The sequence below is a fragment of the Trematomus bernacchii genome, unplaced genomic scaffold (genome assembly GCF_902827165.1).
Source record: "Trematomus bernacchii unplaced genomic scaffold, fTreBer1.1, whole genome shotgun sequence".
In the NCBI taxonomy this organism is placed as follows: Eukaryota; Metazoa; Chordata; class Actinopteri; order Perciformes; family Nototheniidae; genus Trematomus; species Trematomus bernacchii.
In genome coordinates, this window is record NW_022987720.1 from 17,136,933 (window position 1) to 17,161,403 (window position 24,471).

At 40.5% G+C, this 24,471-nt stretch overlaps 3 protein-coding genes across 4 annotated transcripts; all 3 read right to left on the reverse strand.

The window, feature by feature from the left end:
* Position 1: 1 nt before the first annotated feature.
* gmip (GEM interacting protein) lies at positions 2–12,958 on the reverse strand. 2 transcript variants are annotated; one of them, XM_034143924.1, is made up of 21 exons: positions 12,700–12,958; positions 11,183–11,273; positions 10,617–10,710; positions 10,408–10,447; positions 8,306–8,431; positions 7,111–7,175; positions 6,849–6,956; positions 6,648–6,728; positions 6,246–6,407; positions 5,971–6,108; positions 5,190–5,380; positions 4,827–4,918; positions 4,677–4,739; positions 4,469–4,558; positions 4,245–4,387; positions 3,961–4,137; positions 3,728–3,865; positions 3,130–3,329; positions 2,712–3,036; positions 2,058–2,160; positions 2–1,291 (listed from the first exon to the last, which is right to left on the reverse strand). In XM_034143924.1, exons 1-21 carry the CDS (start codon positions 12,743–12,745, stop codon positions 681–683), a joined length of 3,084 nt encoding a protein of 1,027 aa, XP_033999815.1. In that variant the 5' UTR covers positions 12,746–12,958; the 3' UTR covers positions 2–680. The 2 variants fall into 2 exon arrangements, with proteins under 2 accessions (XP_033999815.1, XP_033999816.1); XM_034143925.1 differs by having other exon boundaries at positions 8,306–8,426; positions 12,700–12,716.
* Positions 12,959–13,405: 447 nt separating this feature from the next.
* colgalt1a (collagen beta(1-O)galactosyltransferase 1a) lies at positions 13,406–20,672 on the reverse strand. Its single transcript, XM_034143937.1, has 12 exons — positions 20,291–20,672; positions 17,714–17,824; positions 17,513–17,630; positions 16,873–17,007; positions 16,576–16,780; positions 16,351–16,470; positions 16,115–16,191; positions 15,880–15,986; positions 15,645–15,777; positions 15,439–15,566; positions 15,137–15,343; positions 13,406–15,046 (listed from the first exon to the last, which is right to left on the reverse strand). The coding sequence occupies exons 1-12, from the start codon at positions 20,509–20,511 to the stop codon at positions 14,779–14,781; spliced, it is 1,830 nt and encodes a 609-aa protein (XP_033999828.1). The 5' UTR covers positions 20,512–20,672; the 3' UTR covers positions 13,406–14,778.
* A 78-nt stretch (positions 20,673–20,750) lies between these two features.
* pgls (6-phosphogluconolactonase) lies at positions 20,751–24,412 on the reverse strand. Its single transcript, XM_034143973.1, has 6 exons — positions 24,326–24,412; positions 23,662–23,936; positions 23,459–23,566; positions 23,252–23,353; positions 22,521–22,661; positions 20,751–21,607 (listed from the first exon to the last, which is right to left on the reverse strand). The coding sequence occupies exons 2-6, from the start codon at positions 23,923–23,925 to the stop codon at positions 21,461–21,463; spliced, it is 762 nt and encodes a 253-aa protein (XP_033999864.1). The 5' UTR covers positions 23,926–23,936; positions 24,326–24,412; the 3' UTR covers positions 20,751–21,460.
* Between the last annotated feature and the right edge of the window lie 59 nt (positions 24,413–24,471).

A 24,471-nucleotide genomic window follows, 5' to 3' on the forward strand; every position in this document is an offset into this window, starting at 1 on the left:
GTAATTAGAAATAACTGATTTATTGCCCTTCTGCTATTGTGTCTGGCATGTTTTCTCCACACACTGGGAGAAGACCGCCCCCTTGTGTCAGAACAAGAAGGGTGCATGAAACTTAACATCAGAGTTGAAATGTCTTCAAATGACACCAATGAAGGCATATCTCAGTTTATGTACCACATAATCTGCCATCTGGAGCCTATACAAAATGTATAAAGCACAACAAACATGTAACACAATTACCTTAAAAATACAACTCTTGATGGCAATTGAATTGTGCTGATTATAGTATGTTCAGGGAGAGACTTGATACCTAGTTTGCATCTCCTAACCTGCAACATTCAAAGAAACTACATATTTTGAATACAACTGATACATAAATGAACCTATCTTGTCTGGTCTGTGTATAAGACAGCTGGATGGTCTCCATATAAAAATCAAATCAAGGAAATAAAAGGCATTTGTATCCAAGGAAACATTAGGTCTAACTGTGTTCCCTCTAAGAGTGACTCAAATGTGAGTTCAACGCATTTAACTTTATGGTGACTAAACCTTCATTAAGTACTTTACTTATATAGATATTTGAGTGTAAGATGTGAGAGCGTGTTGAGAATGAATGGTTATATGTCCTCAAGTGTTTTTGAATCCTTTCCAGTGAACAGTCTGGATATGTCTTTTGCTCCTCAGACAAAGAGCTGCTCGTCCTTCCCTGAGAGACTGCGCCTCAGTTTCAGGCCAGACAGGATCTTCTGTGCCGGTGAGGTAAAGTTCATTTCAACAGGAAATGTCTTTGGTGACTGACACAGAGCCGGCCTCTGTCCAGTACCCTGTCTGTTACAGGACATATTTTTGTTCTGAGCACCCTGACACCCAGATGCCACCGCCTGAGAAGACTCATGTCCTGTGCTGACTGATGTTTCAGTTAACATTGAGTCAAGTCCCAGCATGTACTGCACAACCTTGCGGGGGCTCAGAGGGACGTCCACTTTATTCTCTGCTGCAAAGGTGGACTGTTGTGGCTGAGGGGTGTCTATATTTTGGGAAAGTCTCTGTGTCCGTGGCTCTGGAGAAGAGCTGCGGCTGCTGTCAGCACTTCCTGTACAGCCCCTCTCCGAGGCTGCAGGCTGTCTGGCTGCCCGGCCCGGGTGGGGGTGTCTGGTTCCTGGGTTATGATGACGGTAATATTTCACAGGCTGCCTGGTGAAGCGATAGTGTGGCTGGGTAACCAAAACAGAATCCGGTTCCCTCACAGGCTCACCCTGAGAGTCGCTTGATGCCCCTCTCATAGCCATGACTAAAGCAGAAGAGGAAAACCAAGATGTGATTCAGAAAAGTGATATAAACACAGGTTATTGAGTACAGAAAACTTGGCTTTCCCTGCATATTGTTTTCCAGACATTTCAACCTTACCTTAAAACATTCATACAGAGTCTGTATGGAAAGTCTACAGAGCAGACTGGATCTATATACTGCATAAAGTGTTTACAACTAGGTGTGTTCTAGATTTGAGGTTGATAAATATGTGTCTGGTTGTGAATATAAGCCTCAAAACTGCTATTTTTTTGCCACAAAGAAAGAAGCACCTCAGAACTACAGAAAGAGTAAAGCAAGCAAGAAAAGATTAGACGCAATGCGACTCACCACATTTATAGATAAATTCAACTAGATGGGTAGCAGAAAAAAGGAAGAAAATCTGTTTCTATAAATAACTTGAGGAAATGTGTAAAGCGCTAAGAAATATTGAAACTGTTTACCCTGGAAACTCTCTGCTTCCACTGTATTTGGTGCATAGGGAATTACTGAGTAACCGTAAACTAGAACAAACCATCGGTCGGTGAGGAATAAAGTAAAAGAATCGGGGGCTGTATGAGTAATACCTACAAGATCTCTTAAAGGATTAATTAAACAATGTCCTCAAGCAGCAAAGGTACAACATAGCATCACAATCTCTTACCAATTATACCAACAACTAAGACCTAGGCATCTATAAACTACATGACATCAACTATGTACATCTATTCTAGTCAGGAGGAACTGCTCTATCACTACGTCCCGCCTACCTGCTTTCTCAGTGGCTCCAGGGCTGAGCTGGTCCACTGCCTCATTGGATGAAGACTTGTCAGATATATAACCCTCACTTGACTGCCTCTTGATTGTTCGACTCTGTTGGGATGACACAAGTTGAGTGGTGCAAGTGTTTACAGACCACGTCCAGATCTGACATACTGCAGAACTATGTCATTAATTACTACTGGATGATTCTGCCGCATTTTATTTGAAGGTTATTTAAACCAATTCTACGACAGATACTGTTACTTTGTGTCTCTAAGCCATCTGGTATAACCACTGTAACTTACTACTGTTGGGTAAACCATTTGTTGTTTATAAACCATAGCAGTGAGAGGTCCACACAGTATAGCTTGACAGAAGGCGGTGCAGGTCAGCGACTAGAAAGCAGGAAGAAAAAACAGCAGCTGCCCTGCGTGTTAATCCTGATAAAGGTGCCAGGTGCTAATTAAGACTATTAAAACAACAGCTAAACAAGTAGCTCAGCAACAAACTCACTCTACCCTATACAAAGCAACTGCCATGGATCCTTTTTACCAGAAGCAGCAGTGAAATGCTTTAAAAAAGAAGAAGATTGTGTCCTGTACAAATCCATCACTTGAAAACATCACTAACTCTTTGTTTGAGCTGAATGTTTTGAGACTTACTTCTAGTGAGTGTGGCCGCTCTCTGGTGGAGGTTTCATGTTCAGAGCCGGCACACATTTCCCCATCCAGGGCACAGGAAGCTCTGGGAGGGGTGTCTGGAAGAGGTGCAGTGGGAGCTGGAGGAGGGGGCATACTGTGTCTCCGCTGAAGGCCAAAAACCTTGTCATGATGTGTGATGAGGAACTCAATAAGGACAGATTGGTAACTGGTCTCCAGCAGGGCATTAATTGACATTTCCGTAGACACTAGAGGGCGCAATAGTGTTGGCCCAAACACTATCCCCAAATTGCTGGGGGACATCTTGTTCTCGTAGTTCTCTGAAACTCTGCGAAACCAGAAAGCACACACATTTAAAACCCATGAAAATTCATTCTACTAGGAGGGTCGGCTAAAATGTAACCAGATGCTGCATGCTTACCTTTGGAGGTGAGACATCAGGTGCTGTAAGGTGGTGTAGCAATATGGATGGAGTTTCTGTAGCAGCTTTTGCAGGTTGTAAATGATGTCCATTGTCTCGTTAGTGTCTGGTGCCGGCTCCCTTTCACTCAGGTGCTGAATGGTCCTTCCCAACGTGATGAAATTATGGTACAGGTCAAAGGTTAGCAAGGGATCTGGGAGCTGGGAGAGAGTCAGGAAGAGAAAGGTTTAAAAAAAAAAAAAAAGTAATTGGGAATTAAGAAACATAACTTGTTTCTCAGAAATGTGATGTATTATAAAATGTCCCTTGTAGTTGGCATGAAGACTTTTTTTTTTAAAAAGGGTTCAAATTAACACACAGTTCTTAAATATCAATGTAATACAGTTATTACTTTTATAAATAAATAATTAAAACCTACTGAAGAACAAAAAACAAATATATTCATAAAGTCAATCACTAATATTCTTTACTGCATGCATGGTGTTTGAAATTAGTCCCTGTCATAGCCCACAAAGGCAAATATAAATTGCTTGGTCTTGGGAGGACTTTTAATCAGCCTTATTCAGTCAGTGAAGTGATTTGGCAATGACTTGTGTACCTCCTTGAAGAAGTGCTTAAGGATCGAGGTAATGTCATGTGGGGAAAGGTCAGAAAGGTCCACCTGCTCCTTTTGAATCTCAAAGGCTTGACAATGCTTCTGGATGCGAGGCTTGGACCCACTCACACGATACACCCCCTGGGGAAAAAAAAGAGAAGTAAAAAACTGTTAGGAAACCACAACTAACTTGATGTCTCTAAAATACATTTGGGTGACTGAGATATGAATAGTACCTGGACTGAGAGGGCCCGATTCTCAATCTCAGTTGTGCAGAGTCGCACCACAAAGGGGACCTTATCCGGCTCGTCCTGACACATCAGAGAGAGGTCCACCCCGAACACGGTCCCTTTCCTGTTCTCACACTCCAACTGACACACCTCCATACACTTTCTGTGCAAAGCCAGACCACACTGAAGGGGGGACAGGTACAGGACATTATCAACCAGTTTCAGCACCATTCATTTCCTGCTGTTCTTCTCAATACTCCCCATCACTGTCCATCTCCCCTATTTCTTACCTCCTCACATTCGACTCCATTGACAACAATGTAGTTTTCACAATGCTTGCATTTGACCATCTTGCTCTTCATCTTCCTCAGTCGGTGCGTCAGTGCAGCTCGTGAAAGAGTTCGCACTTTGACTGGCTGACTGTCAATGTATTCTGAAGGGAGAGGTAAAGGATACAATCATGCAGTGTAATTCCCATGTTGGGTTTTGGAGGCGTACAATGGCAATAACAAACCTGACTCAGAGGCAACATCTCGTTCGTCCATGTCGTCTGATGACACTGTCAAAGTGGATGCGGTTTTGGGCAGCCTCCTATTAGTGTGCGCTTCAATTATATATTGCAGAAGAGAAGGGACACAGTAGAGGAGAAAGAAAACATGTTTATCTCGAAATGTTTTCATATGCACCTGACAGAAAAGTTACTGAAAAGAATGCAGACTTACCAGGGCTGGACAGAGATTCTAAACTGCCTCCAAAACTCTCACTGTCACTGTACCCTGTTCTCCCTTTTGCACCAAAACACACAAGAGAACAATCATGTTATGAAAGTGCAAAACTTATCTCATTACAGTGTATAAATGAGAAGTCCTTACTGCCATCGCTGTGTTGTCTGAAAGGGCTATCATCTGTCACAGGTGATGAGTCTGGCAGAAAGCTGAGAGGGTTACTTGTTTTTCGCTTGTTCCTATCAAACAAAAAGGTGGTGACAATATGTTTAATGAGTTAGTTGAAGTGCATACAAAATGTAAGCTATTTTCAACTTATAACACACTTTCCATTTTAGATTTGAAGTGCTTCTTCTAAAACATTATAAAAAGTTATTCTCTTAATATTAAGTTACATTTCTGTCCCGAAACATTTAGATTACGATACATAAAAGATCTACACGCTCTCATGATATCCACAGTTAACATCACAGCCAAAGTTACATCAGAGACATCGGTCAGTTTACGAACCCTTTGCACTGTGGTACATAGTCCTGGAAGGTAAAGGTTTGAGGAGGTTGTTCGGGGCGGCGCTTGCTGAGGATGTAGAGCAGGTAGGGCTCTCCAGGCTCCAGGGACCTGCATGTCAGCTCCAGGTTCTGATAGCCGAGGGGAACCGTCTCCGAGTGCTGTCGCTGGTAGTAAAACATGTTGACTGTGGCCTGATGCAGAGAGGAGAAATAGTGGGCAGGCAAAGCAGTGATTTTACTGTGCTGATTTATCAGAAATGTTTTAAATGTAGTAAAAATGACGGAAATGTTGTAAAACATGACATGACTGTCAAAATTCTGCAAGAGTATTTCCTTTAAATGATCCCATATAGAGGCAAAGTGTTGCAGACCACTAAGCACTGCTTAAGTAATTTATTATATTCATTTATTTGACATATGTATTTATATATGGTTTACAAGTACAACCAACTAATAGCAAATATTTAAATATGTGTGATTTTATACAACGGGGAGGTGTTTTATGCATTGTCACTTCCCTTCTGAAACACCGGTGGTACAGTGAGTGGTACATCATTAATAAAGGTATACTGATTACATCCTTTAGCTGATGCTACTTTAAATTATAATGTAGTTGCCCAAGTCATGAAGGGAGATTCCCTCTGTGATTAAAATAAATACACAATTATTTCTACATGTCCTTAATTAATACCACAACCATGTTTGAGGAAGTTTGGTCAGAGACTGCTGCAGTAAAGAGGAAGCAGGCTGCCAGAAAGACAGATTCAGAGTTTCATACCAACCTCCTTTAGCACAGTGTCTCCTTGAAAGATGAGCTTGCGAATGTGGGAAATAATTCTCTCTTTGACCTTCACTAACTCATCCTGGTGGATTTTGGTATCACTAACACACTGTCTGTACAGCAGCTCTGACTCCACCACCTAGGGGAGAAAAAGAGAAGACCTGAGAGCTGCACATTTCTTCATGTGTGTCATTATAAACACACAGCAGAATAATAACACACAGTAATTGTTCTGTACTATAACTACAATGTAGAGTGCATTAAGGGGACATTCACCTTAGCCTGGGCGTCATCCTTGGACTTCCGCCTCTTGTCCAGTGTTTTCATTCCAGCTGTGTCGTCCAAGGCTTTAGCAGTGATAGCTTTAGCCTTGAATAGCTCATCACAGCGCTGGAAGTATTGCTGTTGAGCCTTTCTTAAAGCTGACACGGATTCGCTCTGGAAAACCAACATGCAAGCAGACACACAGAAGAAAAACAAAGCAGATGAGTTTGTTGCTAATGTGCAAGCCATGTGCAGTCAACATGTGTTAAGCAGAAATCAACAAGGAAATGCTTTAGAGTCTTGCTCAGGCATCCAGTCCGTAGGAGTGTGATATATTTAAGCTAAATTAGTTTTGACAGTGTAATAAACTGAGCTCAACGTCAGCCACACTCAAGATATTCCTAATTCACTTACCATCCTTCTTTGTTCTCTTGCCCACTGCTCCTTAAATTCCCGGCGCCACTTATCAATCTCATTCTTCTTGGCAGTCAATGCCTATGGGAGAGAGATATTGGATCAAACAGAAAGTCATAGTTACATACCCGCCTCAAAAAGTCAGAGAAGATTTATACTAAAACTCAAACTTTTTGTATGTGTGTGTGTGGGCTTCCATACTTGGTGACAGCGGTTTTGTATCAGTTCTGATGTCTTTCTAGAAGACAAACTGTTCTTGATGTCTTGGTCTAGCGCCATTGTGTAGATATGCTGCAGGGGCATCATTTCCTACAATGGCAAAAACAACTTCAGACTTAATTTCTATAGTAAACATTGCTAAGAGAGGTAAAATGTCCCATGAAACAACTCACATTACACAGTGACACATGTGATAATCACTTTTTCTTGGTACACAATAAATAAATAAAAACACAAGCTGTACCTGCTGTCCAACATTGGCTTTTGCTCCTTCAGCTGTCTTCATTACATTTTTGGCAAATTCTTGTTCTGTCAACAAAATCAATATATTTTTTAACTTACACAACAAGATAGTATACATTGAGAAAAGATAAACAGAGTTGGTCGGTTGACTGGAACCACAATATTGATTGACGCTTTGTTTTTAGCCTTGATTTTCAGCCTTGATTTTCCTTCAGATTAACCTGACATTTACTGAAAAAACGAATCGAATCTTCAACCCATCACTTTTTGTTTGTTCCAAACTTCATCACTTTTAAGAGAGATATCAAATCCTGGTTAATTCACCAACAAACCTGCAACAAAGTCTAGTTTTTAAATGTGTTTTGCTTCATGCAGATCTGTTTAATCTACTACTTACCTCTCAGTTCTAATGCCTTAGTTACACAAAAGTACTTGTAGGGACAGATATTGCAAACTAGCATCTGCTAATAACAATAAACACAGTACAATTGTCCTGTATACTGTATCTGTCCATATCAAATAAACCAAAAATACATTTGAAGAAGATAACTTTTTTTAAACAGCATTTTTGTGTGTTGATACCAGCACAAACTAAAATGAACTCAGACACATCTGTTTGCCTATTTATTCCAAAGGCGCCCGTCTCCTTTATTACCCTGCTCTGCCCTGTTAATCTGCCCTCTAATCCTTTCTCTCCGTGTGTACAGTTTGTGGTTAACTGAGGTGACTGCACCACCCTCAGACACCATGTCATGACAAGTTACAACATGGTGTTTTCCATACAACCCTCTAACCTAAAGTATTGGCTCTTCATCCATGTACAACTGAAGCCTGCTAACTAGTGTTACTCTTTCTGCCTGTTCTACGAATATGTGGGCGTCTTGTTGCTATGTTTCTGGGACAACAGTTTCAATTTGGTAAACAACAACAAGTTTAAATCTGTTAGACATCATTTGAAAAGTCCCACATACTTATAAATATAATAGCCCACACATAAAAACTGATAAATAGCAGTTTTTCCATGCAGTGGATTATCTCATGTAGAGACACATTTGCATTTTATAAATCACAACTCATATTTGTCTGTGTTCAGTATATATTCAAATGCATTAGCATTGTAAGCACAGCTGCCTTGATAGAACCACTACCATGTTTTGACAATAATTTGCATTTTACACAACAGTTTTCCGGCTTACCCAAGCTGATTCTTTTCTCCATCCAGGCCAGGAGGTCTTTTGCGTAGCGGCACCACATCTTGGTGTACTGCATTGCCGTCTCTACTCCATCGTCACATCGACAGAGAGCCAGGTCCGCTTCCTGGACTGAGAGGGAGTACATCACCATCACTGCTGGCTCCACACACTCTGAGCTGGACCCAGCGATCACACACTGTCCATTAGGTCACACACACATTTTTTTCTGCTCCTCAAACAGCCTTCAGCTTAAAATAATCATCTCTATGCTCTAGAGAGAAATCCCCCAACTGGACTTTTATCAAAATGTCACTTAAAAAAAAATGCTCGTCACAAACCCCACACAGGAAACAATGACTGCATTTGCCAAGTTAGATCAGCTCCTCAGAATAAAAGTCCTGTGGTTTCAACAGGTTTCAGAACAGTACGCACAGTGGGTGTATGAGTCTTTCAGTAGGCACATATGGAGAAGTGACCTGAGAGAGGGTTGTTCTATGGACCAGAGAGAAAGAGCTTTAGCTAAATAACTTCCCTCCTCTCCTCTCTTCCTCTCTCTGCCTGGCCCCTCCCTCTTACACCTGTTGACTTATAATAGACAAGTCCAGTGCCAGTGTGCAGTATCAGTCACCCTCCTGTCACAGCTCTCATGTGGTCAGGCAGGCAGGGCGGTTAATGACAACCACTCTGCTTCTTCCTCTGACTGACAAAACTGGGCATTTGTGACAATCATGTGTTCTCTCAAGCACTCCCCACGTCACTTTCTTCTTTCCTGTTAATGTCTGTGCTACACTTTCACAACATTTGCAACAAAATGTCAAAATCTATTAGAACATATCCTTATTTTCTTCTGTAAGCAAGAGTTAGAGCAACAGATGAAGTTCAAGAGATTGAACTTTGAAGGATCCACAGTTCAGTTCCAAGAAGCAGCTTTGTTTTTAACTGAGCATGCACGCAAAGCCAGAGAGAGTGCAACAACTTCTCCCCTCACTTCCTCACTCAGAGATGCAGATTTTTGTTCTGGTCTGTTTTTTTTATTTTCAATCAGACAACTCCTCCAGTCAGTGGTATAAAAATCCAAGCAGGGAGATATTTTGTTCTCTGTCTTCAAGCAAAATCGAAACAAAAAAACCGGTAGTTCAAGAAAAATTAGGACTTTGCGGCAAGGTTGTGTGTCAGGGTTGACCTCTGGTAGCCTTCCTCTCTGTGTTTTGTTTCAGGAAGAGCTCTGAGCACTTTCAGAAATGAGCCTCCGAAAAGATTCTGTCCCGCCACATGGGTTCCTCCCCCTGCGCTCGGATTGGGGATTATCCTTGTCAGGTCCAGATTGTGAAGTGACAGGCTTTAGAGGAGCATCAGTGAGGTTTACCTCCTCATGGTGTGTGACTGAGGAAAGGGGGGGGTTGAGGTGTTGGTATGTTTCCAACCCCAACCAATGGAAACACATGAAACCAGATCGCCAAAGAGCATGCTCTAGTAATGTGCTTGGTGAGACTTGATTACACATATACAAATTCACTGGTCTCTCTGCAGTGTGATATAAGATATGATGGCTGCGTTTAACAGAGGTGGATTTGGACATAAAGCTAAAAGAGGACATTGATGACGCATCTACAGTGGAAATAAAAAGAGTTTGTTGAGCCTTTTATACATTATTACTACCACTGTGTTTTTTGTAATGCTATCCAACCTGTAATTCCTAATCTCTTACTGTGGGCTGTGACCTGTAGTTAAAATCAGACTGAGTTGGAGTACTTGGCAAAGACAGTCTAGTCCTTTTCTCTTTCTACACCATATTTACTTTAATAGCGTGCTTAACACTGACACTTCCTTTTTCAGTAGACCCCTATATTTCCCGCTTGTGTCTGAGGCCAAAACTGGCAGCAGCTGTCTCGTGCTTTAATCCTGGACCTTTATCCTAATCTTGTTACAACAGGGCAATTACAACTCACTGCTAATTACAAGAATAGATTTCAAGATAGAAGAAAATAGACTACTATATAAAATGAATTACATTTTAAAACTGACAGCAACTGACTCTAACAGCAGAGCACAAACACACACACATACACACACGGTCCTTTTCCTCTCTTTGACATAAATCATACCTGGTTGGTTTCCATCCAGTTCATTGGCCTCAGCACATACCTGTGGACAAAAAGTAGCCTGTTTTAAAACAGAGTTTGACTCACTAATCCTCCACACACAATATAATATGTGGGGAATAAGCAAATTAAATGATATGTAAGTGCTTAAAATAAAAAAATCACAATATAAGTAACAGACATCAGTATTAAGCTAGGTATTGATTCCTTACAGAAACATCATGCTGCTCTGTGGGATCTGCGCCTTCTGTCGAGATGGACTCTGAAATGGACTGTGAGTCTATGTCTACCAGATCCTCCTCGGAACTGAAAAGTGAAATAATTTATTTGGAGGGAAACACAGAAAAATTTAAATAACAATACCTAAAAAGTCATAGGGTTTGTTGGGGAACATATTACAAAAACATTACCTGAAGCTATGTTTCCACGTTGACGACAGATGTAGGAAACACATTAACTGCACATGTTGTTGATCAGTATCACACACACATGCCTTATATAGATTTGAAAAATGTGGTCATTGCATGAAACAATCTATGGTGAAAGATCATACCCAGCTGGCTGAGTTTAAAATTGTTGGATTATGGCTTTGAGTTGAACTCTATCTGAATAGTTTGATCATGTTTGGTGTACTCTGACCAGCCATGCTTACAGCTTGATTGAATGAAGTCTCACTAACAGTTTCCCCCCCCCATCACAGTAATCAGATTACTCTGAGCAGAGGTGAACGGGACAAGACGTGGCTACACTGTGCGATTTGTAAATGTGAAATACTTACCAAGAAATTAAAGATAACTCAAGATTATCAAAGTCTCTGAAGATCTCACTGTATCGCTTGGTTTCAGATTTACGTTGCACTTTCTTCACATCTGGAATAAGAAATGGAAAGATCGTGTAAGGAACAACTATTTATTTAAGTACAACATTGTAGATTTGAGATCTCAAAATGTGATCTAACCACCAAACACAGACCATACAAACATGTAGATACCATCTCAACACAAAATAAACATTCTCCTTTTATAAAAAGTAGAGTGAACCACTTCATTACAAACCAGAGCCTTTTGTGCTTTGTAAATAAATAAGCTTTAAGTTTTCTAGAAATTCAATTTTCTTTGTATTATAAAGCCTCAAAAACAAACATAACTTTGTAGGTACGAATGATGAATAAGCCATGTTGCTCAGACCTGCTTCTCTCTTGACATTTTGCTGATGTGTTCATTGAAAAATACAATATAGTTTACCTATGCACTACTCATTACCACAGAGGCATCAGCTAAACAACTTATGTACAACATAGCATTAGTATAATGACTGTGCTAACAAGATCATAGAGATATCATTATAATGAATGGATAAATGAAAAAATCTAATTTAGTTCCTCTGAAGTCATGGCTAATAGCATTTCCTTTATATTTCTGAGAACTTGGTCTAAATGTAAACCAAAACATAATGAGGAACAACACGGTTTATCTTGATGACAAAGTCTCAGTCTAATTTACTCCCACTAGTAAACTGATGGTTCACTTTCGGGCACACCAGACCGTTAAAAACTGTTGATTTACAACAGATGCAAAAAATGAGAAAAAGCAATCTCACTCTCTCAGAGACATCTACATTTTGGTCAACCACATCCTGTTACCAATTTGTGTCACGTCCTATAAAAACAGCCTTTGTTTTTCACACCAGCAGTGTTTCAGTATAGGAGGGAGAAATGAGAGGCAATATAAATGTTTCATCAAAACTAAAACACAGAGTTTAAGTGTCAAATAAAAAACTATGGATTGTTTTTGTTTGCTGTTTTTTATGTTTGTGAATTGAAGTCACATGTGAAATGTTCCTATGAACTAACAAACATATTGCAAATAAATCTACTTAACTGTCACACCAATCTCAGTGATATCTATAGTTCATATTCTATTGTGGGCAAAGATACAAGAAAGCCATGTCTTGTTAAATAAAATTACAGAAGTCACACATAAAAATACGTGTCAAACGGATGAAGAGTTCAGGAAGTTCAGCAATCCTCCTTTGACTAGGAGGATGACACACAGCATTTACAAAGGCAGAACCAGGCACATTAAGCATACACCCACAAGCATAATGCCACTTCAGCAATGTCAGCACATTTCCAATTAGCAAACATACATATAAAAAACAAACCTTACAAGTGAAGTCATTTTTAAATGAACCAAAACAGTTTTAACATACCAACAAGCCTAATGGGTAACATAGCTTATATATGAAGGCAACATTTCCTCAAAATTAACTCAAGAAATCTCATTCTTTACTCACCCGTGGCTTGAGGGGAATCTTTGTTAGGCACTTGATCTTCTTCCATTTCTACACTATCACCACAGGAGCCAGACCCTACCGTCACCAATCACACATCACCTGCCCTTAAGGTAGCACTGCAATACACAGATAAATGTTGAGGGGCAGTAATACTGCACTGCAGAGCGTACACACACTGACAGATTGTTAGCATGCAGCTCTGAGCTTGCTGCCGTTGTGCTCTTAAAAAAGATCTTCCTCTTGTAGAGTGGAGGTGGCGGTTTTTTTTTTTAACCAACATGGAAGAGGAAGTGTATCTAGCAGTCACTGTAGGCCCCACCTACGCTATCACAAGTTGCAACTGTGTTTTAATTGTGTCACTTTAGTAAGAAAAAATGATTTTAAAGCATATGTTTTTACAGATTACAGATCTGCGACAATTATACCACATTTGAACTTGGTATTTGCCGGCAAAGCTTGATATCAGTTTTCAACATTTGATAAAATCAAGTTCTTCATGACATAACAAAAAGGAGATTCATTCAGAGAATTTGGTTGTTATGTATTGGGAATAGTGAAGGTTGTACGGTATGTGGGACATACAATATAACCTTCACAGCTTCACATTAAAGCAGTGTCAGTAAAATGATGATACCTTAAGGGTTACAAAGATAAAAGAAAGTGAGCGTGAACTCAATACCTGCTTGTATGACATATACAAATGAACTACGTATAAATGCTTTTAATGGCTCACCACAGTTTTGCCACATGCATTTAGCATGGTACATGAGGTCTGAATAAACAGCCTTTTAACAGAGAAATCACATGCAAAATGTCACAGTAAGAAATGTTCTGTCAAAATATCCACATTTGTTTTAAGAATCAAAAGTTATGTTAGTGATAACTCATGCCTTTGTTTGTTCTCCCCATCTTGTAAAATGTGCACAAACTAACATTTACAGAGATACATTGATTACACAAGCATTGTAATACGAAATAACACAGTAATCACAAATTCAGCTTTTTAAAAAATAAAAATGTTTATTTATCCTTGGCACAATGCACCACTAACATTTTGTGCAATATCTGTGAGTGAACGGCCAAAAAAACAACAAAGCCAAGACAGAATAAATATTTGGTAAATTGTAAGATAATACAAACCTTTTGTTGTTTGTTTCTCTTTTCCAAGGGACATTTTATGAAGACTTACACTCCCAAAATGCTCAAAATCAGATTTAACTGAAAATGATTAAGAGGTGGAACGCCTGTTTGGATGTGGCTGGGTGGGTTCTCTTTAAAGGGAACTTAAAGGGCTTAAAATACTAAGTTACTCCCAAATCAGCAAGTTTGAGGCGTGTAAAGTGGTTGGTCCAACCATCAAATTGTCAACAGCGGGTTTAGTCTGGAAACAATCCCAAAGTGGAGAGAAAAGACACAGGAATAAGGAAAGCATTGGTATATACTGAGTACTGCAACTGTTGATTGTGTGTTTTGTTGCTTTGGTAAAAGGAAGCTCTGGTTCAAGCATCTTAAGTGATGGCTGAAAAAAAAAAACAGCAATATGAAGTTTAAAAAAGGCAAAATACTAAAGTATCAAAGCAAAAGACATGCAGATGTTTCTCATCTTGGATAAAAGCATTAAAACATTATTTATGGTGATTTAAACATACAAATATCTGTAAAAGTCATGATTTTGCTCAGTCACATTCAGTGTGGTTACACTCAAATATATGTTTTGTCTTGAGAATGCATTTAACAGAAAGCATTTCATATTGTAATCTCAAACAAGGACAAAGTTAACTGCCCAATTACTGAAATGTTAAAGTCAAATTGCATTCTTTGCAAATATATAAGTTCATTTCTGTATGACAGACAGAAGTTGGGTACTGCAAATGCCATTCCAAATGGCAAGTCTAGTGCCTTTATAAAAGTAAAAATGCCAAACTGACGAAAAACACAAGACACCCCTGTTCCCTTTTTAACTTGTCACACTCCTACAAACTCTGATCCAGGGATGTTACACAAAACCAAAAATGTAAAGCTGAGACATGATTAAAAAGGTGGTTTGTAAAATACTCCAAAGCTCTCATCAAGTTGCTCTCATAGCTCCTCCCGTGCCGCACTGTCCAAAGGCGACTGGAGCACATCTGAGTTCTGGGCCTCAGTGCTGATCTCAGCCTGCTCCCCAGTCTTTCCTGTGCGCCCTCTGTCCCAGTCTGTACGGACCTTGTCATTGTCCCACACTGTGGAGGTCTCGGTGTCGCTGACGTAGCCTCTGTCGCCTGTGTAATGTGTTGGATACACTAGAAGAGGCTCGGCAGAAAATGCTTTTAGGTCCCTGGTTTCAAACTGTTTCATATAATCAAACCTGTGGAGGAGAAGGTAATGTCAGTAAAAACAAACAAAATAAATCAAAAATGCATGAGCAGAAGTGATAGTTGTGTATCTGCACACTTACACAGGGTGTTTATTGAACATGATGGGCAGAAACTCGTCCACTGGCAAAATCCGCTTCAGGGGTTCTGCTTTCAAAAGCTTCTCCGCCCCTTGTAATGAAATCATATAGCCTAGAGTCCAATATGAATAATCTGCTTCCACTAAGTTGTGAATATTAGGCACTGCTTTCTCTGGGCGATCCACCTGCATTCTTTTCCGACCAATATAACTGGAAAAAAGAGATGGAAGGAAAGCGTGAGAAGCAGTTGCTAATTTAGGAGATTTAAGGACAATTTGAAGGTTGTGAAGGAGGCACAAACTCACATGAGATCCCAGTCCAGCCCTTCATCCTCCACCTCCTTCATCAAGTTCATCAAGCGCCGTTTGAAGAAGATCTCAAAGCGCAGGTCATCTTCAATCACCAGGGAGGTTTCCAGTCGTCGCTCCACAATCTAAGTCCAGACACACATTTATCAATCACTTATCTGTCTGGTTCACAAACGTTCAAATGCTTGGCTTCTTGTGTTCACCTCTTTCCAGATGTTGTAGTGGGATAGGAAGCAACCCAGCTCTCCCTTTGTCAGTGGGCGGTTATGGTAGGGGTCATTGTATCCAGGGAGCATGTGGATGCCTAAATTATGAACTTCACTGATATTCATCCCTCTGAAATAGACATGAGAACAAATGTGACAAAGTGACAACGCAAAAAAGGGGAAAATAGGTGCTAAATAGGTGTAAAGTACTCATTAAATAGAGTGAACTTACTTTCCATCAACAGCTGCAATGACCTTGCATGTTATCTTCTGCTCATATAACGTACTCATCATACGTTCTCGGCGGTCAGTGCGCCTCAGCAGGTTGATCATGAACACCTACACATGGACGAAAGTGGAGCCAGCCAATGTAATAACAGGTTTCTAACAGCAGGGGAGGCATTCAGCACAGCAGTGGAAAGAGGGCCATTTTTGCAGACTCCATCTTCACATCACTTGATACTCACCTCATCGAAGCCCAGTTTGTCAGGTTGTTTTGTAGGAACAGGTACGTATTTGGAAGGCATCACTGGGGGATTTCGCACTACACAGTGAGAGGGAAGATGGATGCAGAAATGGTATACAAGTGATATATAGGAATCCCATGCTGATAGGTAGCTTTAAATAAAGAAGTAGGAAGAAGAATATCAAGCAAAAAGAGAGTTGGATGCAGAAGTAAAGCCCTCAGTCGGAAGCTACTCACCATTAACCTCCAGCAGGGAGTGCAAGAAGCTGTCAGCTTCGTCTTGCAAAGTATTGTGGGATCGCAGAGGCACAGGGAGGTTACCATAGTTCTCTTTGTTACACACAAACATTTGAACATCTGTAGAGCAGAGAATTCAAATGTTTTACAAATATGAAGTCAAACCACGTAGGTTAAAAAGGTTAGATTCAAATATGTAGATTCAAGCATTGAATTGTTTAATACCTGCCATCCGAGCGGAGAACGCAAACACAATGATGTCGTCAAAAGCCCAACTGTATTCTGGGTGTGGCGGGTGAAAGACCAGCTGCCTGGATGCCTCTTTTCTGAGGTCTATCAGGAAGGTGGAGTGGACCATTGGAACTGCAAAACAGCCCTTGCGCACATGCTTTCTTATGGGTAAGTATGCAGGAGTGCGCTTATAGTAACCCTAAAGAAAAAGTGTGGTTTAAGAGCATTCTTAATATCAAACAGAGCAGCTTTACGTACACAAACATGTACATCCAATCAACAACACAGTACCTGGGAGGTCATTGCACACCAGAAGTTTGAATAGGCTGCACGGGATTCGAGCATTGGAGCAATGATGGTCTTGTTCTCTCCCATGAGCTTCCAGAGCATGTCAGGATTGGTGAGGAGGTTATCACAGTCTGCCAGCTACACAAGGGAAGGAAATCAAGTGTTAATATGTTTGAGAATTGTTGAAAAGTGTCTAAAAACCTAGATGTTAAACAAACCTCACTGACTGCTCATCTCAGTTCTGTTTTTAAGGGTTAAAATTGGTAGCACAAAATCATTGCAATTCTGGATGTAATTTGCTTCAAAATTATACCCCACTGAAGCTGGACCATGTTTGCTGGTCTGGGGAATACAAATAGAAACGTGCAGGGTTTTAAAATATGGTTCATGTCGGGTTAAGTTTTGTGTCAGTGTAAGGATCCAGATAAGCTTTAACCAATATGAGACAGAAACATATAACTGGGGCAATTTTGGACACCCTTCCTGGTGACAAAATTACAACTGTGGTGGTGCTTTGACTCTGTACTTAGCCTTCTGCTGCTATTATTGGACAATACAGAATGTTGTAGAAGCATAGGCTCAAAATTGCTCAGAGTTATTGTGCTTTACGCTGTGCCTGTAAAGAGCAGTTTTGTTGACCTACCATGAAGTAGTCTGCCCACATCTCACGAGCCGACACCAGCGCTGCTTGCCGAAGTTTCATAACATGCTCATAACGGAGGTCTGTCCATTGTTTCGGACCATCCTCATCACGATAACCTCTACAGGAGACATTTGGGTAATGGTCAGACTGAGCCATTTCAGAAATGCATGGTTTCACCAGAGACTCAAGTAAATAGCTTACTGGGGTTCCTCTTTTGGCCTCCACTCCACATAATGGTAAAGGTTCTGCATCTTCACAAGCCAGTCCCGCAGAATGACGGTGGTGTTGTCCTTGTTATGATCAGTTGCCACCCTGTCAATAAACAACAAAAGGTACATTATTAGAAAGAAGTCTATTCAACACTAGAGGGGTTGAACATTTTCAGCAAGTGAGGCCAAAATAAGGAGAACAGTAACATTGAATGTAGAGCACAAGTACCAGACTGAACGCAAGTTCCAAGAGTTGAAAAACAATACCATGGCTCAGATAACAAAAGCCCAGTGTTCAATGTTTCTAAGCACTTTGTCTGCAGCTGTGGGAACTGACATGAGTGTTAATGATACCAACATCACATAACAAAGACACTCCATATCTTATTGACATACTATAGGGCAGCATATCAGACTCCAAGGAGTACCAATTCAGGAAAGTAATACGAGCGACCATACTATATAAAATACACACCATTATAAAGGTGAAACTTTTGTCTGCAATAGCTTAAAACAAAAGGAAATGATTGGCTCCAGCCATTCTTGAGGGAAACCAGATGAACACCATCAAGGTCATTACAAATGCCAGAATTTCTTTATAAAAAAAGTCGGAGAAATCCTGCCACAAAACAAAATCCAGGGTCTTCCGGGCTTCAGCCATGCAGTTTAGTTTGAGGGCAAATATATTTCTTGCAAAAAGAACATCTGCACTACAGCCGAGTTCGTTTTTTGTTCATAGGGACGACAGCCAAACTTTCCCCGACATATTTCACGTGGATCTGTGAGAACATAGCAGCTCCTTGGTAAACCATTTCATATCTCAATCCTGCTGTCAATCCATATACATCCTTAAACGTTGAATCACACTCATTTCCATTTAATGTTTAGCTCAAATAAATAATAAATATTTTATTAAAGCATAGTTTTGAACAATGTATCACTGGTGCTCTAAACATCTCTACCAGTAGTGTTACAGCTAAACTACCATTGCCATTTTAGAGTACAAAATGCAGTGCTTAGATCAAAAGACAAGATTCACATGACAATTTGGCCAATTCTGATTTTCCGTCTTGGCATGCTTACAAGCAGCTGCAAAAAGCTTTAGCAGAGGGCATACAGCATAAAGTGTTTATAACATATTGCAGCTGTGTGGATTTTACAGATGTAGATTAATGTGCTTGCGGAGCATGTAAACATCACGGTTCTTACCTCAGCCATATGAACAAAAGAAGAGTTCAACAGAGTACAACCAACACAATAAAAGGAAAATCAAACAGTGCCACTTATGAAAAGCCCCTCAATAAAGTCAAATGTCACGTTGATGAGTGAAGAGCATACCTCTCTGAGCCCTCCAGGCAGTCATGCTCACTGCTGAGAGCTCAGGATATAAACATGGGGGGGCTGTTGGAGCACGTTGTTATTATGTGAGAAAACCTCCCTTTCACTTCCCTAAACTTAGCCTGCGCACAGCAGACAGATGTTTAAGAGGTCTAGAACATCCATTTGCACCTCTCACAGGATCATTTTTTAAATGTTAAGTCTGTCACAAGTGACGGCTGGGGTTCAACTGTTTTAACCCTTGAATGTGGTGGAAACACGTGTTTAGTGAGCCATAATAGATGATAATACAACTAGGTTTTAGTTTCCATAATCACATATACTGTATTTGAAGTTGCCCTGTTCCTGCACAAAGCAAAATAGGCAAATTGTCCCATTTTCACAACTTTCCATGATGAAGGATGAAAATGAATTACATAACATTTCCATTAGAGGAGTAAAACATAATGAAGTGAAATGAGTGTTGATCACTTTTTGTTATAGCACGTTTTGGAAGATCAGTTATTAAACTTTTACTGACTACATGCTTGACAGTTTAAACTTCTCCCTATAGCCAACATAACTCCTCCCAGATGGGGTCCTTTGAAGCTAAAGATTTACAAGATGGAGATCTGTGGGATATAAACGGATATAAAACAGTCAATTACTTCAAATAACACAGAGGCCTAAACCGCTGTAAGGAGCTGATGCAGGCTGGAGGAGAGGAGAAGTAGTATGAGACTAAAAGGTTTGTGTGTGCATTAATGGACAGTGCAGACTCAACAATAAGTCACTTTATTAGGATTTGTGTTAAATCATACAGCTCCCCTTGCGGCAAGATGAGTCCCCTCCCCTCCACGTATACAGATCAATGCATGCCCCCCTGATGATGAGCAGTGACCAGATGTGCTCACCTCTGTACGACCACAGAGACCACCTAAGGTTGCTGAAAGTGATCATTCGTGCTCTGATGTCGGGGTCAGTTATTCATTATTCTCCTGTTTGTTGAGATTTGTGTACATAGTTGAAACTCGAAACAACTTGGATACATTGCACCCCGTCATTGCCTGGGGGTCCACCCCATTCCCACCCCCTAAAACTGAGTCTAGCAGCCACCAATGCAGTTTTTAATGCAAAACAACTCAAGAATGAATCTTACTTTGAAACCTTAGCTAGCGACATGTAGTTTAAATATACTTCTTAGCTGCTTACTAGCTTGCGAGAAAGCAAACATGTCCTAGTATCAACTTACCACAAAGCCATACGGTCCTTGGGATAGTTAAGGCGCTCAATATTACCGAGGAAATACGGCAGAGAGTGCTCGGAGTTCCTGCAGATGAGGGCGACGAGGACCCGTGGCGCGAGGAGCTCAGACTCGGGGCTCCAGCGCTCCTCTGCGAAGTATCCGCGAGCCGGAGAGCAGCCGGACAGCAGCAGGAGCACGGCGGCGGGGAGCCAGGCGAGCCCCGGCATTGCGGCAATAAATTAAGAAATATATATAATATAATGAATCTTGCTACAGTTGTGTCTCCCGATGAGACACTGCTATATAAAAGGCGTCCCTTTACTTTGCGCGGTCATTGCAGAAAAAAGCGAAATCTCTTCAGCAGCTCCTGATGTGACAACGCTGCAAAGTTGAGCATTAAAGGGGTGGGGTAGTCTTAAAGGGGATGGACTGTGGAGATAGCTCAGGAAAAACCAAGAGGCAAACGTTCAATTCACTTTTTATTTTTCCAAATTGCTAATGAAAATACGTTGTAAAAGGCGTTTCAGAAATGCACCCAAATACAGTGTATTAATTATAACGTTGTCAGACGAATTAACTGTTGATCTGGACTGCACTTGTGTTTTATGAATTTCCTGAACTTCAAAGCCAAAAAAGTCTAACTTTAAAGATCTTCCTCAGACACATTTTTGTCAATTAAATACTCTGCATCAGTTAATGATTTGGGGGTTTCACAACAAAATAAAGTAGATTATTCTTAAATTCATAAAATTACACCAACTCATTCTCCATTGAGAGTATTTAGACAGTGCAAGATATCTCCCATACCTGAAGTCCATTTTCACTTTATTTTAGCTGTATTCTTCAAATGACTAATATCAAACTATGCCCATACTGTGCATTATTCTGTACAGTTATGTAAAAATAAGCTAAATAAACACATTTTGAAGGGGAGGGGGACTTTAAACCGTACTCAGAAAAAGCTACACCTCAGACACACTAACCACATTCCAATAAGTGCTGACTCCTTGAGATAACAAACGTATATAATCTTTTTAAATCATCTCCATATCCTATGTCACTATTTCACCTATGTAAAGGAATACCACTGTCATGTGAAGGTAGGAATGTTCTGCACTTTTTTCCAGTTTCTACTTTCAGGTTAGCTTCCTGCCTTCATTTATCCGACGGGCAGCTTTATAGTTTGGCCCCTGAGCCTAGCCTCTCTACCTGTATGGTTAAGGAAGAAGCTGCGGGGTCATCGACTAGCCAAAACAGCTCGCCATTAGTCGGGACAACGCGGGCTGCTGGATAAGCTGGACCTTCTCTACCCTCCAGCACTTCCTGAAAGAAAATTGTCACAGTTAGAATTCAACAGCACTAAACTTTCATACAGCGGTTTTTTATATTTTTGTATTCTAGATTTATGTTAGCCTGTATTTTTATTTTATCCAAATATTTTTGCACCAACCCATATTCCTTATAAGATAAGGCTTTATTTATCCCGAAGGAATTGGTTGTGCCAGAGTTACACAAATACAATAAACACAGCAGCATAATAATAAAACTGTACATTAACAGTGCAGATTAACCTTATTCTGATTGTGCTGATGACTCAGCAGTTTAAATCATGTTTCAGCCTGGTCAGTGGGTAATACCACTCTTGACCCAATAATTATTGTAACAGAATAGAGGCATATATTTGTGGTCAAGCTAACGATCCTGTAACCTCTGGCAACTGTAACTGCTGAGTCATGTACATAAACCTGTAGAGTAATTTCAATCATTTTGTGCATGTTTTTTGTTTCTGCAACAATTCAATTGTTTTTTTTCCACCCCATAATGACTGGGTTTGTAACTAAATATGGCCTAGTAATAATTTATTATGCCGTGGAAACATAGTGTTTTAAGATTATGAACATGATATGTGTTTAGATCACCCCAATTCTGGCCTCATTGCACTGGCTTCCAATTAGGTTCCGAATTGCTTATATAGCAGAACTCCTTTTTAAATCAACACTAAAGACTCACTTCTTCTCCCTGGCCTTCTAGTCAGAGCGGAGCACGACTCATGCCATTTCCCTGTGTTTGATTTTTATATTTGCTGTTGTAACTTATTGTCTTCTGTTTGCGATCGCAGTAATGTGTTTTTTATTTGCATGTACAGCACTTTGGCTCGACCAAAAATCGTTTTTAAAATGTGCTATATAAATAAAACCTGATTTGATTTGATTTAGAGAAAGGCTGCAAACAATACCTTCAGAACGGGCGCTTTGCTTCCTCCTGTTGACACCAAAGCCACACAGCGTGCAGAGTTCACCACAGGAAAGGTCATAGTTACACGCTGTGGCGGTGGTTTGGGAGAGTCGCTGATGGGGGCCACAATCTTCTTGGTTTCCTAAATATGGGGTACACCAAAACCCAATCATTCATCTTCTGTAAAGTACACAGTCACCAAAAAGAGTCTGTGTGTGAACCACAACCAAAGAATGTACTATGACTTTCAAATATATGATGTGTAATGAGTCAGAGTGCCTCAAAGACATGTTAAAAGGAATGGCCATGCAGACTACATAGTTCAAGTAGTGCCTTAATTCAAACCTATCAATTATCTATACAGTGTCAGGGGAGTGTCTTGAAATGTAAAGGCAGAACACACATGGTTCTTTTAGATCAGCACATCAGGGACCACATCAATGATGAAACATTTGTATAAGCCTATATTACAGAAACATTTGCATGCACATAAACGTGTAATTAAGTCAAAGTTATAGACAATCCTGAAATAGAGTGTCACTGTCCAACAAGGTTTATCATCCAGATGTGCAATTTAGTTTTAGGTTCATAATGATGGTCCAAAATATGAGAAGCTTTTAAATAAAAAAGTGGCCAGGGTAGGGATGTATTTATGCCCCCATGACAAGACTATGATGGACATTACAGATTCTTTCTGTATGTTTGATAGTTTCTCTTGAGTACGGCCCTCACCTCCAGGAGAGGGTGGTCTGGGAAGAGGGAACAGGTGTGTCCGTCAGGCCCCATACCTAGCAGTAACAGGTCAAACACTGGGAACTTATCATCTGGGAAGGCCTGTTTGTTTGGAAGCAACAAAACAATTCTGTAAACATTTTGCAAACATATTGGTCTGTGACTTTAGAGCCAAAGTTGACCACAGATCTGTAAAATTGTCTGCACCTCTTTCAGTTTGCGGGTATAATCCTCAGCACACTCGTTGACTGGCAAGGAGGAGTCAATGGTTAAGATCCCACTGTCAGGGATGTTGACCTTGGAAAACAACTGACCCTAGGAAAAAACAAAGGGTTACATTTGACTCCAACGTAATTACATATCATACATTAATGTAGCCAGGACAAACAAGCGCACACCGGAAAAATTACCTTGTATAGCCCATAGGTGCTCTCAGGATCATCGAAGGGAACCAGCCGCTCGTCACAGAAGCCCACCACCCACTTGCTGCAGTCCAGGTCTGGCAGGGCGGGCAGCTCTTTGCCAAGCATGGACACAAGGCTTCCTCCAGAGAGGCCCAAGGTGAACCTGCCATGAGAGGCGATGGCCTTCTCAGCCCGAGATGTCACCAGTTGGGCCAGCACTGGACCAAGCTCCGCTGAGGAGGGGAAGACCACAACTCTTCTGCCAGCCATGAGATAGCTTTCTGAAAAAAGGATTGACTTGTTAGCACAGAAAGAGAAAGAGGGGTAATAACAGGCTTTGAGCAATGTGTAAGGAAGTCAACAACTTCTGCAAGTCATCATGATGTGCCTGTAAAGATGATCCACATACAGTGTGTTTGTTTATCTAAGATGAAACATATTTTGACTGAAGTTTATCTTGACTAAAGTTTATATTGAAACTGCAATATAAGTAGCCTTTGAGTATTTATGCAAATACTGGCGCTAAAAGCTATACACCCCAGCTGATTTTGCACGGTAGTGCGGTAGCCAGTATCGAAAATATGTTTGAAAAGCCGTGCTTATTTCTTAAATAAACCTGAATTTTAAGCAGTTACAATACATGTTCGAAAATATATCTGTCGTTACTTACTGGTAATCCCAGCAGCAGAATGTGTGGAGGAGTTTTAGTCGGCAAATGTAATTCAATGCACTACTTCCGGAAACTTCACTCACCAGCCAATCATGAACAAATAAAGAAAACAGCCAATGGCCTATCTGTGTTTAGACCGAACTGCA